The sequence below is a fragment of the Eucalyptus grandis genome, chromosome 10 (genome assembly GCF_016545825.1).
Source record: "Eucalyptus grandis isolate ANBG69807.140 chromosome 10, ASM1654582v1, whole genome shotgun sequence".
Taxonomy (NCBI): Eukaryota; Viridiplantae; Streptophyta; class Magnoliopsida; order Myrtales; family Myrtaceae; genus Eucalyptus; species Eucalyptus grandis.
Genome location: NC_052621.1, coordinates 20,566,558 through 20,582,970, shown reverse-complemented (window position 1 = coordinate 20,582,970; position 16,413 = coordinate 20,566,558). Strand labels below are relative to the sequence as shown.

Below are 16,413 nucleotides of genomic sequence, written 5' to 3'. Positions count from 1 at the left end.
GATGTCATCATGTTGCCCCATCGGAAAGTTTAATCGTAACAATGGTTTATTTAGCAATTCTGTCCGAGATACAGGGAAAATATTATCAACTTCCTCAAAGTACGAGGGAGAATACAGAGTAATAATATTCTTATACTTACGAGGTACACCACTCCTAGGCAGCTTAGCTTGCAAATTTGTAATATAACAATTAACATATACTTCTCAAGAGAGATGATGGTCTCATCTATCCAAAATCCCATGAATGCGTCGTAGGAGTTCTGAATCTGCTCCACCGTGAGAGGCCAGCACAAACTTCAGACCTCAGCTCATATCGATTATCTGTCCAATCTACTAACCAGTCCGATTAATTCATCTTACATGCAACGGAAACAAGTTCAAAATATTACCAGAAGGGGATGAGAAGCCAATCAAATGACGTCTAGATAATCTCCACCTGATTCATTAGAAGATGGGGATATAGTGGTCCAACAACGCTTTACAAAAGTTACATCTTCAAAATGTCGAAAGGCAAATGAAGTGCCAAACCTTTTCAAATTACTTTTGCACCGGGAGATCCTGTTACTCCAGAAGGTAACGACTTGCCTGACCGTATAAAGGTTTCACTAGCTAGTATTTCGTACCAAAATTTTGTCAAAGCAGCAAAGTGAATGAAAGTAATGACCTTTGGCAGGAGGTATGCAATTACTGGCAGCAAGGATATGTGAGAAAGACAAGGCATGTTCAAAATGCCATCTCACATGTCAACCATGACAGTAGCCATTACCAATCTCATTTGTTTCCTGAGACGTGCTTATCCAGGAATGCATTAGCCAGATTACTGAAGTTGATGTTAACATCTCCAGCGGCAGCATACTTCTTGATCAAATCAATTACTTCTGGCTTCAAAATTTCTTCTTTGTTGGATGCATTGCACAAGTAGTAAAGAGATCCAAGGGCATACATTACCTGTAAATCATTAGGCCAACTCAAGAGGCACACCCATACCAATGAACCGACTATATACTTCATTATCTCCAATTAATCTATGCATTCCATCTCCATGTAGGTGAAGCAGTTTCTTTTTTCATTTTTTGGGTGGGGTGCAGTGCAGGGGTAATTGTAAATGAAGCAGTTGAAAGCATCCCATTTCCACTTCAGCATAACTGATTAAAGATGCCTGTGACTTTACTCCGTTTGCAGAACATGCTAAAGCTTGTCACTACATTGTGCTGTAGTATGCACGTACTTAAGGACTCAATCTCAAGCTCAGTTTGAAACTGAAATATACTCTTTTTATGGCTAAAGAGTCAAAGCATTCACATAAGATTCAAGGTTCTCCACTCACAGTATTCCTAACAGGGCTTGACAGACATTGAATAACGAGGGGGATTCCACCACTCTGAGTGATGATTGCAGCATTTGCTGGCTCTGTATAGAAAAAAAAAAAAGACATTTTTTTTTTAAGTAGACCAAAAATTAGCCATTAACACTTCACGACTTGCGTGATTGATCTATCATCTACAACTTGGAATTTCTGAATTCACCTGCACATGAATTGCATATCCCTCCAATTCCAAATTCGACAAGTTTCTCATTTGGTTCAGTCATGCAATCCAGAAAAAGCTCCAACACATTGAGCTGTTTCAGAGTAAAGGTTGAATTAGTTGAATATCATAATACTAGCTGAAGAAACTATCCTTTTGAGTAATCAGAATAAAGAGGTTCTAGACCTGGCGCAAGAACGTATAATTGTAGGGATCATAAGCAAAATTTGCCAAATTGGCAGCGATTTTTTCTTTCATTTCTGGAAACAAGGAAACAACTAGTCATGATCAAATCATTCACATTAAAGGTTTGCTTTATAAATAAATGCAAAAAACTGCATCGCCATGATACATTTACATCAAACCAGTCACGATATTTCATGACTACTGGAAGGGAAACCAGATCAAGAAACCTTTAACATAAGGAGAAAAAAAGAAGAAGAGAAGATTAACTTAACTGCAGGACACACGAAAACACATTCAAATAATTAAGCTGCAATCCATCCAGAGAACGAGGCCCTTTAAGTTTCCTCATTAAACAGATAATCCCATGCCATATTTCCCTAATCACCACCCTCAACAAATCATCAACGTGCATTTTACATTCGACAGCTACAACCCAGAATTTAGTTTTATCTACTGTGCAAAACCCACAGCTTGGCCTGACCTTCCTCATCCATCAACGCGATCACCCAGTGAGAACAAATCGGTCTCACCAAAAACAGATAATGCACGCACAAAGATCCCATTTACCTTCAGCTGTAGCATTCTGGAACTGGCTCACCAAATCCTGAAACAAAACGAGAAAAAGACATTAAGCGCAAAAGGGCCGACTCTAAACTCCATCAGAGAATGAGAAATAGACACAGGAGCTCGCCCGAGGAAGTGGGTCGCCCGCCATTCAAATTCAAGAAACGAAAAAACAGTCAGTTCCGCATGACATAGCTAGGATCAAACCCCAAAAGCCCCGAAAATCGATGTCGGGCCGACAGAATACCAACAACCCACGAACCGAAGAAGACTAAGGCAGCAGAAAAAGGGGGAAAGGCGGGATCTTGATGAGGAACGGAACCTGGAGGTACTGCAGCCTGGGGGTTCCATATCTTCCCGTTCGCTCCTCTTGCCTCCGATCGTTCGTGAACATTTCGCCCAGTCCCTCTCTTCACGACTTCGAATCCTCTGCGAAAACTTTGGATTCCGCAGCCACCGTCAAGGCGATTCACAACTTCTGTACCTTTATAATGCAAGAAGTGAGGTGACTTTCATTGTACTTTATTATTGATGCAATATATAGGTAGTAATATAGTAAATTAAAAGAAAATTTTTACTCTTTACAATATCATCACTATTGAAATGATATGTAAAATTTTTTGTATTTAGATACAATGCATGTTTAACTAATACTGCAACAACAATTTCTTAAATGAACACTAACCGATTTTTAAGATTTCTTTTTGAGTAATAGCATGAGGGCTCTTGAACTTTAGTTCATTATCAAATACCATCTCCGAATTTGTTCTCAATTTAATGTTGTCCATGAATAATTTTCATTTAGTCAAGTCGTCCTTCCAATTAAGATCGAACAAGAATTGCTAACGTAGCTGTTAAAGATTTGTCATTTTATGAACTTTATTTGTTTGTTCAATTTTGTGTTAAATAATCTCAAACAATCTTCACTAGATTATTATGAAGGTTATCAAATATTTTCCAAGATAAATCTTGATGGCCCTAATTTGGGATTAGTATTTTTTTTTTTATATGATTGCTTGATAGGACATATGTCACATGTGTTAATTGTTAATATGTTTATGTGAAAAATTGCAATGAATACCAAATGCTTAAAAGTATGAACTGATTCTTTTACTCGTTTAAAACACGTTTGGATTTGTTTAATTAAATAACTTGAAATTTTTGTGTGTTAACATGACATATTTAGATACATTTGAAAATTCTTATGGTATGTAAACACAATTAATCATTCATATCTTTGAATTGGGTAATCCATTGAACACGTTATGTTTGAATAGATTATTATGACATGATTCATAAAACATCGCGTGTTGGTATTCAATCTACATCCCGCACATTGATATTCAATGGGGGATTGGGAAGGACCAAAAAATGAATAAAATAAATGGCGCAGGGGCTTAATTGAATGAAAAAAGTTCAAAGGCGGTACCGAATATAGCAATAAGAAAAATTCAGTGACTTTCGCGATTTAAGGAGGAAGCGATCCTGCTGACGGGCCAGTTCTCGGCCGAGCTGTAAAAGCCTGGTCAGCTCGGGGCGCGCGGCGGTGGACGATCGGACCGGAGCTCGCGGCGGCGGTTCCCTCGCCCGCCGGCCTCGAACGGCGGCGGCGGCCGGCGATGGAGGCGCGGGAGTACGTGTGGAAGGGGGCGATCCCGCTGCAGATCCACCTCCACGAGTCCGAAGTCACCGCCCTCCCTCCGCCACCTCCTCTCCTCGTATCGCATCGCATCAATCCCCTCATCTTTCTTTTTTTTCACTGTTTCTGCTTCGAATTCGGGAGAGAAACCCTAATTTCCCCGAACGTTCGCGCGTCGCAGATTCTGGCGCCCCGGATCGGGTACCTCCCGCTGCTGATCCCCCGCGTCAAGCCCCACTTCAGCGGCGCCCTCCCCCGGCGCGGACACCGTTTGGTTCGACTACAACGGCCTGCCCTTGAAATGGTAACGGCCCTTTTCTTTTCTCGGCCGACGCCGGGTTGTTTGCCGGTTTCGCCGATTCGATGATGCTGTCGCGGCGCGGTGGTTCGACTGGGTGGACGTCGAATCGTCCGTGCGTCTGTGGATCGTTTGGTTGGAGCTGATCGAATTGGCGTGGATTGCTTCGCAGGTTCATTCCGACGGGAGTCCTTTTCGACCTTTATGCCCCGAACCGAAGAGACCTTGGAATTTGACGGTATGGACTTCTTTTCTCGTTGCTTGCGTTCAGTAACTAGGAACGGATTTTTTTATGATTCAGATGTTAGGGTTTGCGGTTTGTGTCGAGGATTTAATGGACAATGTATGGCGTGCTACGTAGTGTCAAGAGACGTGTAAGGATAATTGCGTGCTGTATGTTTGAAACGGAATTTCGATTCATACATGCGGAAAGAAATGGAGATATTCAATTTGAGTTTTGATGGATCGGTTTCAAGAGCTTCGTTCCGTCCACCACCAGTGCAAGAAGTGTTATATGCTGGCAGTGCTGGAAGGCCATGTAATTGTTGTCATTGTTGTACCATGGCATCATTTGTGGGGAGTGATCCATTGAAAGGGGATATGATAGAGATAATAATTCAGTCCAATTTACAAATTCGACTTATGAAAATTGAGATAGTGAAGCCCACAAATCCTTTTCCGGAACCGATCCATCTCCATTATCTTGTTCTTTCTTTTTTCCCCTTCTTTGGTATATATGCTTCTCTGCTGGTCAGCGATGACATCTCCATCTCTTCTTCTCTTCTTCTTCATGCCAGAGCCCTCTATGGGTGATGCCATCTCCATTATCATTATGTGGATACTTTTTCTTTGTTGCGTGTTAGTTTCTGGCATTTGGCTGACTAATTTTTCTAATTTTTTTACATCCTTCCACTAAAATGTGTTGAAATTCCACTATATGTGATGGTTTGCTTTTGTCGAAGAAAAACAAAGCGAATTTGTGAGAAATCTTTTTTGGCACAAGAAACAAAAACTAGTTGGTTCACCTCGTTATTTTCTTTGTTCTTCTTCACTGTACAATGTCAGTGCTTTTTCCTTTTTCATGCTGCATTGCATGTGTGCCTCTTATATATACTGTTTTCACCGTGGTCCTCAACATTAATTGCTGGTCAAAGCTAGTTTATGACCAATTAATCATCATTCTTCAAATGTGTTTCTTGCTATTAAGATACTTTAGGTTAATGGCACTATGGCCAAGCAGTGGACCTATTGGTGAATTGGGAAGGGACCGATAAATGCAATTTGAATAGATCTTGTCATATTCATCTCATGAAACATCAATGGTCTGCAGGTACATTTCAGAGGATATCCAAGCAATGTATTGGTCCCCTGCGAAGGTGAAGATAGTGTAAAGTGGAGTTTTATCAATTCTCTAAAGGAGGTTGGCATACATATTTTTGTGCTTTTTGCGAGAGAAATCGTGGGACTGTACAAATTTAAATTTTAATTAATTGTTGGTTGTTACTGCATGAGAGTTATACAGACGTTTTCAAAATTCCTAATTTTTTTTTTTAAAAGTATTTGTAAATTGTAAAAGATCTCTTTGTTTATCTGTTTGTTTAGGTCTGTTTATGTTTGTAATTTTAACTTGCTGCCTGTTTGCTTAGGATATTGTAAAGGAATAGAAGAGAACTCCATTGCGGATAAATTATTGCTTGAAAAATTGCATTTTTTGGTATTGGCGGTGCTTATTAGTTATTTAGAGGGAAGAAATTGATGCTTTTCTCCATATAAAGTCAGAGGGGTAACTTTTCTCTTGCTTGAAAAGTATTTCTGCTGTCCCGGCTTTCAGCCCTTGTCTTAGATTGAAGATTATCTTAAATTAATTTTCTCATCTGGCATGACCTTGGGGATTGGAGTGTCCTTTTTAGTTCATGTGTGGCTGAGTTTATGTTTCAACTTTAGCTTGTGGATGGGCCTGTTCCTTCTACAGACACGTGACATAATTTGTTGTGGCAAGTTGTGCAAGATTCATTGGCTAGTTTGGAAGTACTTGATCATAGGAGGGAATAATTGAAATGAACTACTGGAAGCTCTTTGTTTGTTTAAATTTGTAAATGAAATACTTGTGAAGAACAGTATGTATTTTGTCCTTGACAAATGATACATTCTATTATATTTGCAGGCAGCTTATATTATTAATGGAAATTGCAAAAATGTCATGAATATGTCCCAATCTGATCAATCAGAGCTTTGGCAAAGTGTAATGAATGGTATGGATTCCTATTTCAAGAGCCAAAAGGCCTTTTCTGCTAAAAAAGTTCAGTTATCATAAATTGTTGTTGATCTTAAAAACTCTGCAGCTGGAGGTCAGATGAATTTGAGTATAATGATGATCTTTGTGGCCCTACAAGGTAAAAAAAAAAAAAAAAAAAAAATCGCGGGGCAATCCTTTTCAAACCTATGGATGGGCTTTTTAGGTTAATCACATTCTGAAGGCAAACGAAAAATTGACTCTTCGGTACCTTATTTTCTATCAAGTGTCTTTAATGTCTCCATCTAAAAGTCCGAAGTCCTAATTTTCTGTTAGCATGGATATTTCTTCTTCCTGAGTATTTATCGAGAGAACATGTAAATATAAGGTTTCATGTGGTAGTGTTTTCCTTTTTTTTCTTTTCCGTAGTGGTAAGTTTCTTCCCCAAATGAAGTGTCTCTTCCTTAAATTGCTTCTTTTGATATGACTTTGATCTTTATTGATTAGAAATCTGTATATGGGTAGTGCTTTCATTACTTTGTATTGATTTTCCCCATGCAGTTTGTATTGAAGTTTTGAGAAGTTCTATGGAAAAATATCTTGTGAGATTTTCCCCATTGGCTGGAGAATCTTCCATGTCATTATTGTCAATTAGGTTTTCTATCACCTTGAATAAAAATTATGTGAAGTTTTTTTTAAATGAAAGAATGTCTTTTTTGATTTTGTGTCATTTTGGATACACCTCCTGCAACATTTTATTTGAAACTTCATATGTAAATCATGAAGAGCACTTGAAGAGTAGCTTTGACATGCATTAATAGAGGAGTTCCATAATTGCAATTTTGTCTAATAAATTCCTTTTAAAAGTTTATATATATTGTGCCATGACAATATTTGATTTATGGATACATCTTGGATACATCTTTTTTTCGTTTTGTAATTAAATAGTCTGCCTTGCTCTTAAGAGAGTCCTGTGCTAGTGTTGGATCTGTTCCATTTCAGTTTGAATGGTATTTTGGTGCTTTAGACAGAGGAATTTCAATGCACTGGTGTTGTTTGACTTTAAAGAACTTAAACTTAATAGTTGTTCCTGGACAAGAAAAAAGAACTCTGGTATTTGCTCCTGGACAAGAACACAAACTCTGAGACGTGCTGATTTTAAACAAAAAGATTAAATTGAAGTCAGTTGTGGTACTAGCCTTTTCAATTAGGGTATGGTTGATAACTTGATGTCCAACCTTTTACTCATTTTCCTTGAAATAGTTTAGGGTTTGGTTGGAGTGACTTTGGCTTTTAACTTTGGGCTTTTTGCAAATTTGTGGCACTCACACTTTGACTTTTATTTAACTCGAGATGGCTAAAGGCTTTCTAAACATACAAATGTGAATATGTAGATTCGCATGTAATTATTTAGATTTTTTTTTTTTTTTTTTTTTTTTAATTTGGATAATTTTAAGTTTTGGTGGGAAAATACATAGCTTGTTTTTATAAGACGTTGCAACAAAAGGGTCCTTACTTTGTTTTAGCTCTTCTATCAGTTAAATTTCCATTAGGATCATTGAAGGGCCACCTAGACTATGTCAATGATGATTTCACCTTTCAATGTCCTATATATGTCAAGAGTGCACATTACTGCACCAGCCTCTACATTATGGAACCTGGGTTGAATTGTCAAATAAATGTATGCAGCCTTTTTCATCGCTTGCAGTGTCGATTTTTCCCTGACCTCTGCAGGTTGTTTAGGAGCAACATTATGATGAGCATCCCTGTTTTGCTTTCTTATATTAAGACACCTGTGAATTATATTTCCTTGAGGCCTCTTCATGGTCCTTCCACATATATGGAGAAATATTGGGAGCGGTTTAGTATGATGATAATCAGATAAGCAAGTCAGGAAGCAAGAAATATCTTTTCAGATTATGTAAATGGGACTTTTTTTCTGTCTTACTGGTTTGAGATTTGGGAACAATTGGGTATCTGGTGATCAGTATTGCATCTTATTCAGGTGATCTGGAAGCCTACCAGCAGGTATCGCTAAAGCTTAAATTTGGTGTACTTGAGGATGAGTACATTGTAAAGAAGAATTCAATTTCATTGAGATCCAAAGAAAGCAGCGCTGACACAGATATGGCTGGACAAGCTAAGACAGGTTTGCAGAGTCCTCACTGTATTAGAAATACTCAACGCAGGCATCTATTTGTGAAGAATTGTTGAGTTATACATCCATGCATGTGCCTTTGAACTCAGGCCGGTAAACATTCCCTCTAAAAGAAGGGTCACTGCTGCATGGCTTTTTGTTTTCTCTGTTATGCTTGTCTCTAAATGATATCAATATTCTCTGTACAGGTAGAATTCCAGTCAGACTGTATGTTTGCGGTGCCACTGAAGATTTTGATGAGTTAGAGGATGCACCTGAAATTGATAATTGGGACAAGATCTCTTACATAAATCGTCCTGTTGAGGTTCACAAAGAAGAAGGTAAACCATGGCAGCCTTGATTTTACCTAATTGGAAGCATTACCCTTGTGTTATATCTGGTTGTTTGCCTGGTTAGTTTATTTCTCCCCCAGGATAACAGCCTTCCTTGTCATGGTCATTTCCTATCATGAATATTATTCAATTGCTTATAGGAACTACCATTGCTATTGCTTTCTATTCTCCTGCTAGTTGCAGTTAGGAGTGTACAAAAATATCCAGGATGCCTGAGAAATCGAACTGGATTTTTCCGGTTTGGTTGAGGTAACATAATTTGTGTTTGGGCTACACAAAACAGCCTACTTGCAAGGCTTCGTTCGTGCATCTGGTTGGAAATTGAAATAGCAGAATGACCCAAGAATTTGAAAAAGAAAACATGAAAACTCAGCAGATCAGACAACCAAAACAAATTTAGGGAACATGTCCAGGCCAAAAAAGAAGATGAATAGCAATACATTCTGTCTTAAATCTGCAAAAGGAACAAACTTATGTTAAAAAAGATTGATGCTTGAGCAAGGATTTCTTGATGAGAATGCAAGCAATTGTGGACTTTGCCAGGAAGATTCACGATGTTCGACCACTTGTCTGGCAGTTTCTGATGATCCCCCCTTTCTTTTTCTCTCTCCCCAATGATGAAATGAGAAGCAGATCAGCGACTTCTTCTCTCTCTATCCCCAGACTGTTTATTTTCAAGGCATAACCGGTATCTATGCACTTCTGGTGAATCAGTAATCATATTGCTGTGATGAACAATAAAATATCAGATTGCTGTTTGTTTTGTCCTCGTCTCAAGCCTCAACAAAAAATTAAGAAGGAAGTCCACTACTCAGATTCTTGCTGATCTAATTCTGTGTTTTTTATTAAGTTTTTCTTCTATACTGAATAATTTTTGCCATTCATTTTCAATGGAAAAATAAAACATCTGAAACTTTTGAAAATGATAAAAGCCAAAGTGCCTAAAACAAACAGGTAACCGGAAACCCAACTTGTTCCAAACCTTTTAGTTCAGCTAATCAGCTCAGGTTAACTTGTTCATGTGGGGACATTTTGGGCAGGCTTGGGTTTCCTTAAATGCTTGATCTGAACATAACCCTTGACACTTTAGCTGTGGCCAGGGACTTGATGCTTGTCTAGATTCTATTGCCCAAGTGCAAAGACTGTCAAATGAGAGATGCTCAAACTCATTCTGACGGTCAAAATGGATGGGATAATGCTTCAAACTTCAGGTTAAGTTGTTGGACTTATAGTTTTTCTCATGACATTTATCAGTCTGGGTAGATGGTAGAAACATTGCTGAAAACTATTTTTCATGTAGGAAGAGGTTAAAGGAAAAATAGTAGTGAAAGGGTTCTGACCCTGAGGCCTTCCCATACTGAGAGAGACTTCATGTTATGTGTGCTGCATTTTGTGATGCATGGCCCTTTTTGTTGAATCCAGATGCAGTCCCGTTTAATATGGTGGTCTTTTCATTCCTTAATTTTGTCGGGATAGATGTCTATTATGACAAGCTGTCTCAACCACTTTGAGATTTGTTTTTTAATAAGATTGTTAATTTAGCTCATGGAATGTAGGGAAATACTTCACACTAGGCGATGCAGTGAAGGCTCTTTTACCTGCGATTTTTACCGACAAATCATTCATCGATGAGGATGTGTCTAAAACAGAAGTTGAGGATGACAAGAATGCTCCTTGTGTTTCTCAAGAGGACAACCAAGATGTGAGTGGAAGTGCTGAAGATAGGACAGAAAAACTGTGAAGCCGTTGAGCCTCTTTTTTCGTCAAATACTGCTGAATTAAAGCTTTTAAGAATCCACGGCATTGAGCCACAATTGGAGATACCTTTCTCCTGGGTTGTGAACAACTTAATGCACCCTGAACATTTTCTCCACATTTGTGTGTTTCTTAAAGTTGCACGGGCAAATCATCGATGACTATGGGTCTTAGTACTTGTTTTTTCCCGTTCTAGTCATTTATGTCCTTGATTTCTTAGAATTAGAAAATCCTAGAATTCATTTGCTGTAAAGAAACTGTACAGAAAGTCATGAAATAAATATGCTGATCATGGCATAGGAGAAATTCTTCTCATGGTGCTCCTTTCTTTCGTTGTCTCTTCACTGTGGTCTACTCAACTGTGACTTTGAATAAATGTTAAGAGGCAGTTCTCTAATGGCCGGGGCAGTAAATCACTTTCTAGATTATGTTTGAGATTCTTTAGGAGGAAGTCTCAAGGATACAGAATTCCTCTGGTTAACATTTGAGTTCTGCTTACGGCTCGCCTCTCATCTCCTTGCAAACTGATTTCCTGCATTCAGGAAAAGCTCTCTGTGTTGTTAACATAAAATAACTGTTCTTCAGATTTGTTGCCATGGTTGATTGGTCACCACTATTGACCACCAACCCTCCTGCATCCGTGGTCACCATCTTTAGACGACGACTCCCAATATCATTAGCTGATCATTACAAGCACCATTTAGCGTCTCTCGTGCTACTTTCAGAATTGTTAGTGCCTAATCATGACTACTTGTAAAATGTTAGATAAATCAATTCCCATTAAGAAAATTTTCTAAAGAGTAATCCGAGCATCAGATGAACAACGTTGTTGCGGCTATTTCTTAGTGCAGATGTCCAGTGAAAATTCTTTTCAAGCGGAACATTCATTACCACAAGGTGGTTGTTTTTGTATGTTCATATTGATACATAGCTGTTTCCGGGAATAAATAGCTTTTCTAACCATCCACTTTTCAGTCTTCTCAACTTTGATTTCATTTTCAATTGGGTTACTATAATAGGTTTGGGAAAGAGAGGGAGGGAGGGAGGGAGAGAGAGAAGATGAATGATAAAGCAGAGCTTGAAGACTGAATGAGATCCAGTGAAATCGGGCTTTTGTATAATTATAGACGCGATAAAGAGATTAAGTGAAATCGAGCTTTTGTATAATAATAGACGCGATACAGCATGCAATGTGGACCAGAGACAAATTTGTTAGCGATATCCATGGTCCAAGTTGAGTCCACCTAAGACTGCAAAAGCTTTTTACATACATTTCGGAATATATAAGACTATTACAAAACTACAACGTCTTTCCAGGACATTCCATGAAAAGGTTTATCTTCTGGTCGAGTCATGTTCTGTGATACACAGCATTTGAGCTCTGTCATCATTTATATAGTTGGAAGTGCTTGAACATAATCAAAGAAAAAGAAAGATTTATGAAATTTTCAAAGTGGGAAAGGGAGTCAAAATGGAAAAGTGACTCTTTTGATTGCAGGGTGAGCCCAGTGTTCCATCAAGTCAACAATTATTGTTAATACCCTTGGGTGAGAAGAGATGCCTCATCTGCATGAGTAGCTTCTCCCTATGCTGTCTGTATGGTGCGTGGTGCTTATCATAGTCGCTCCTTGAACGAGCCTGCCTAATACTCCGTGGCGGAAGGGTTTGCTGGTGTTGCCAACGTGAATATGCATAGCATTTAGATACATGAATCAAGTTCATTGACGGTGTGTTTGGTTTCCCTCGTTTTCTCCCCTCCTCCCCTTTTCTGTCTTCTAAGGTCAAATTAACTTTTTTCCCAAACGTGATGATGAGTGCATGTTTCGTCCATTGCAAACAATCTAAATTAGCATTCCTGGTGGCATGAAACTGGTACCTGATGCAGGAGATGACATACACAGACGAGAGAAGCAGAGGTAGTAAAGAATGCCCATTGTATTATTCCATTCTTAGTTTCATATTATTACATTTTGCTGCTCCACGCATATTGGATTATATTTTAAGCAGCTAGACAATGCACAGTCAAGCTCTAAATTGCGGAGGATTGCCTGCAGTTTGAATCAATGTCTTCCTCATTTATTTTATTCCTCTAGGTTCCCAGCATTCTGAAAAGTAAAGTGCAATTCAGTTTCAAAGTGATGTTGCTTGCGCCATCGCTGACTGAATTTTATTTTAAATGGTAGCTGTAGGGCCACTGAATCCTTATTTATGTATCCGCGACTGCGTCCTCCTTGTGCTACACAACAACAAAACAAATGCCTCAGCTTTTCACAGGAAATCCTGATAAGGCATGTGGTAGGAGGAATCTGATCCTATGATTTATTTGAGACTTGAATGTGTTGAGAGATGCAGCAATTATCCTAGGAAATTACCTCATCGTGGGCTGTACTTTTGGTGGCGGCTTTGGTGCTGCTTGTTCAGGTTCATCAGTTTTGATGGGAACAGTCTTCATCTGTTACATAAAACATGAATTCCGGCACTTGATTTTCTGAAGGGCATGACGTTTTGCAGCATGCCTGAGAAAAAAGGGAGAATGAACAAAGGAATTACCGAGTTCCTGAGTTGAAGGCTATAGAACATCTGGATATATCTCTGCTTTGCTTGCTTCTGTTCTTTGTTCAGTTGCCTCCAAAAGGTATAGATGCATCCCATGTTCAACATCTTGTTTGCATAGATTTTCCAGGTGTAGCTGCAAAGCAAATGAGTTCTGGTCAAGTCAATTCCATGAAAGCGTGCGAGATTTTTGCAAAGATTACACTGACCACTCATTAATGCGTTTCAAGCCCCTGCAGATATCTTGTTCCAATACTCGTTGTCCACCTTACACTTCTCAAAGAAATCAGCAATTTTGTTGCTGGACTCTTCCCATGATTGGGGTCAATGTGGAATCCAGACACTCCATCAACAATGATCTCAGCCGGGCCGCCTTGATTAGTGGCAATTGTGGGCAACCCACAGTTCATTGCCTCAATTACGGTCAGGCCGAATGCTTCATAGAGAGCAGGCTGCACAAAAGCTCCCCTTGTATCTGCGATCCATCGGTAGAGTTCTCCATTTCGGTACCGATCAGTCTGCGCAGCTATCCATCGGATCTGATCCTTGAGTTTGTACTTCGCTATCAAATCATGCATCTTTTTTTTTCAGCCATTTCTTCTCTATCTTTGGACTTGGAAGAATCAAAGAAGCCCCCAACAATGACTAAGTTAACCAAACTCCTGAGCCTTGCATTCTTCCCATACCACTCTACTAAACCGGTAATGTTTTTCACTGTGTCAAGTCTTGCCATAGAGAAGATGATGGGTTTCTTCTTGTCTGCGAGATAACCACTGTTGCCACAATGGTCAAATCCGATGGTGATTAAAGAGCTATCAGATGAATTAGGACACTGTTTTTGGAGCTCACGACATGGCCTGGAATAGCAATACTTACATGTGCTCATCATTGTCCACACGGCTGTACAGTAGCTCCTCGATTGCACGATTTAATTGTGTGAGTCGTTTCTGTTTCTCCGAGTAAGGGAAATAAACAGATTGATCAGCACCGGGTGCAGCAATATTGAATTTAGGATCGAAAACATTGATGCCTGAAACAACTCTGCAGAGCCCTGGGAGTGTGAATGCTGCGTGACTCTCATATTGCCCAGGTCTATCGTGGCTGCAAATAATACCACCTAATCTTGAGAACTCTTCAATGATGCATATTAAGAATATACTTCATTTTAATTATTCTATTGACTACGATGTGGAAGATCATATGTTTATCCTAGCTAAAAGCTCAACAACAGGTAACGTTATTCGGATGTTTCTCTGACCTTCCAGCGATCTCCTGGTATGTACTTGTTATGATGAAATCTGTTGCGTTCATCGCTATTGTGTCAGCAATGAATTGGCACGAGAAGTGATACTTTGGGTCTAGCTCCTTCCACTTGACATCGGAATGTTCGTACTTAGTCTTCTCCAGTGCATGCGCAATTGTTCCCTGGGTTTTCAAGCACTCTAGAATGGTCAATAATCTGAATTAGCACTTAGCTGGTAAACTGATGAAGCAATAAGGCACCTGAGTTGTCCCGAGTTTACTAGCCATAAGTGACGCTACTAAATTCCCATCACTGTAGTTTCCAATTATGAGATCCGGTTTTCCTTCCAATTGATCCAGTATCTTAATGGTTGCTTCCTGGTGAGCGACGACAGAAGCAAAAGGAAACCGTCATGCAAGAAAGAAGTTGATCAGGGATAATGGTTGGTTTTGAATTTGGAATCCCTACCTGGGTAAATCTCTCCAAGGTATGGATATATGTCAAAACGAGAAACCCACTGTCGAAGCACCCCCTTCTCGGTCCTAAATGGAACCTAAGAATGTTGGAATGCTTTGTCCCAATGATCGGTTCCAACTCCTGGTTGCATTTTGTTCCACGAGCATCGGGGATAAGTCGTGTGACCTGTTACGTTAAAGAGACACTGTGAAACCAACTCCTTGAACTGGCATATATTTGCAGGAAGGCAGTTGCGCCATGTTGAAACTGACCACGAGTATCTGTGGCTTTGCATTAATCCCTGTTCCTTAATCCTGAGGAGCAACTCCTCTTCCAGGGCCCTCACTTGATCTAAAAATATAAACCACCTGTTGTTGTTGCCAAATATTTAGCAGGCTATGTGACAGCGAACATGGATACATGTGAGGATTGATGAGGATATCTACCTGTCCACCGGTATCTGGCAAGCCGAGCACATCTGACTGGCCAAAATAACCATGAGGGGAAAATATCACAACATTGAATATCATTGGAAGCCTACTAAAGAACTTCTCCATGTTCGTTGGATCTGGTGCTTGCAGCACTTCGAGAGCCATCTGATCGTGTCCTTGACTTTCTCTGCAGTATCGCCCCATCCTTTCTCGAGGCCCCACTCCTTGAACCTATCATTAGTTATTGTTAAATGTGCGTGGCATCAGATGGTAGTGAGCGACCTCCTGGATTTGTCAAGAAAAGTGAGAAACTACCTCATCTCAAAGTCTTGGAATGGGGTGTCTTTTGGGACTGATGCAAGGGATGCTTCAGCTACAATCAGGGCCATCTGAAGCTTGGAGTGCAGTGTCAAGTGTTTCATTTATCATGAGATTCTGGAAACGAAGAACATCCTTCAGGTTAGGAATTACATCTGCGCATATAAATTTTTGTGGAGTGCGAATGAGTTTTGCGTACTTCTCCTTGATAATTGATGGATGCTAGGGAAATCCACAAAGGGGTTGTGCGCTGTCAGTGTTCCGCTCAGCTTTGAGGAGAGGTACTTTGAGATGAAATCGACTCCGTTCCCAATAGATGAATATAAGGTCAGGTGCGGAACGGAAAAGTCAAGAGCTCGAAGTCCACTTCCAGGGCATTCTCATCTTTTGCCCTGCCAAGACACAGAAATTTTTTGCTCCGAGCCCGTAGAACATAGAGTAGGTGGAGGAAAATGGAAAAAACATAAACTATGGCTCCACACAGCATGAGTGAGTGCATATGATACGAAGTTCGAAATCAAGCAGACTACGAACCATTCTTCATCGTATATCATTTCCTTGAACTTCAAGTAATCAGCGGCACTCATGCCTTCCACGGACAGAGAGTCAGAACTGACTTTGACATATTCCCAGTTTCAGGACTCCGTCTCACGGGCGAAAGCCATGTGGGAGGGACGACAAGGGCTTCCTGGGAATAACGTTCAGGTTGCGATGCCTCAGT

At 39.8% G+C, this 16,413-nt stretch overlaps 2 protein-coding genes and 1 pseudogene across 2 annotated transcripts; 1 reads left to right on the top strand and 2 right to left on the bottom strand.

Moving 5' to 3' along the window:
- Positions 1-28: 28 nt before the first annotated feature.
- Positions 29-2,776, bottom strand: LOC104422206 (armadillo repeat-containing protein 7). The gene is made up of 6 exons (XM_010034452.3): positions 2,599-2,776; positions 2,280-2,316; positions 1,713-1,786; positions 1,527-1,620; positions 1,328-1,410; positions 29-948 (listed from the first exon to the last, which is right to left on the bottom strand). The coding sequence occupies exons 1-6, from the start codon at positions 2,668-2,670 to the stop codon at positions 772-774; spliced, it is 537 nt and encodes a 178-aa protein (XP_010032754.2). The 5' UTR covers positions 2,671-2,776; the 3' UTR covers positions 29-771.
- A 1,011-nt stretch (positions 2,777-3,787) lies between these two features.
- Positions 3,788-11,006, top strand: LOC104422203 (autophagy protein 5). The gene is given in 11 exon segments (XM_039303936.1): positions 3,788-3,994; positions 4,097-4,167; positions 4,169-4,219; positions 4,386-4,411; positions 4,414-4,451; positions 5,544-5,633; positions 6,378-6,465; positions 8,452-8,595; positions 8,793-8,924; positions 10,493-10,587; positions 10,658-11,006. Coding segments are annotated over 11 exon segments (1,029 nt in total). The 5' UTR covers positions 3,788-3,895; the 3' UTR covers positions 10,853-11,006.
- Positions 11,007-12,606: 1,600 nt separating this feature from the next.
- LOC120288976 lies at positions 12,607-15,803 on the bottom strand (annotated as a pseudogene).
- Positions 15,804-16,413: the final 610 nt, after the last annotated feature.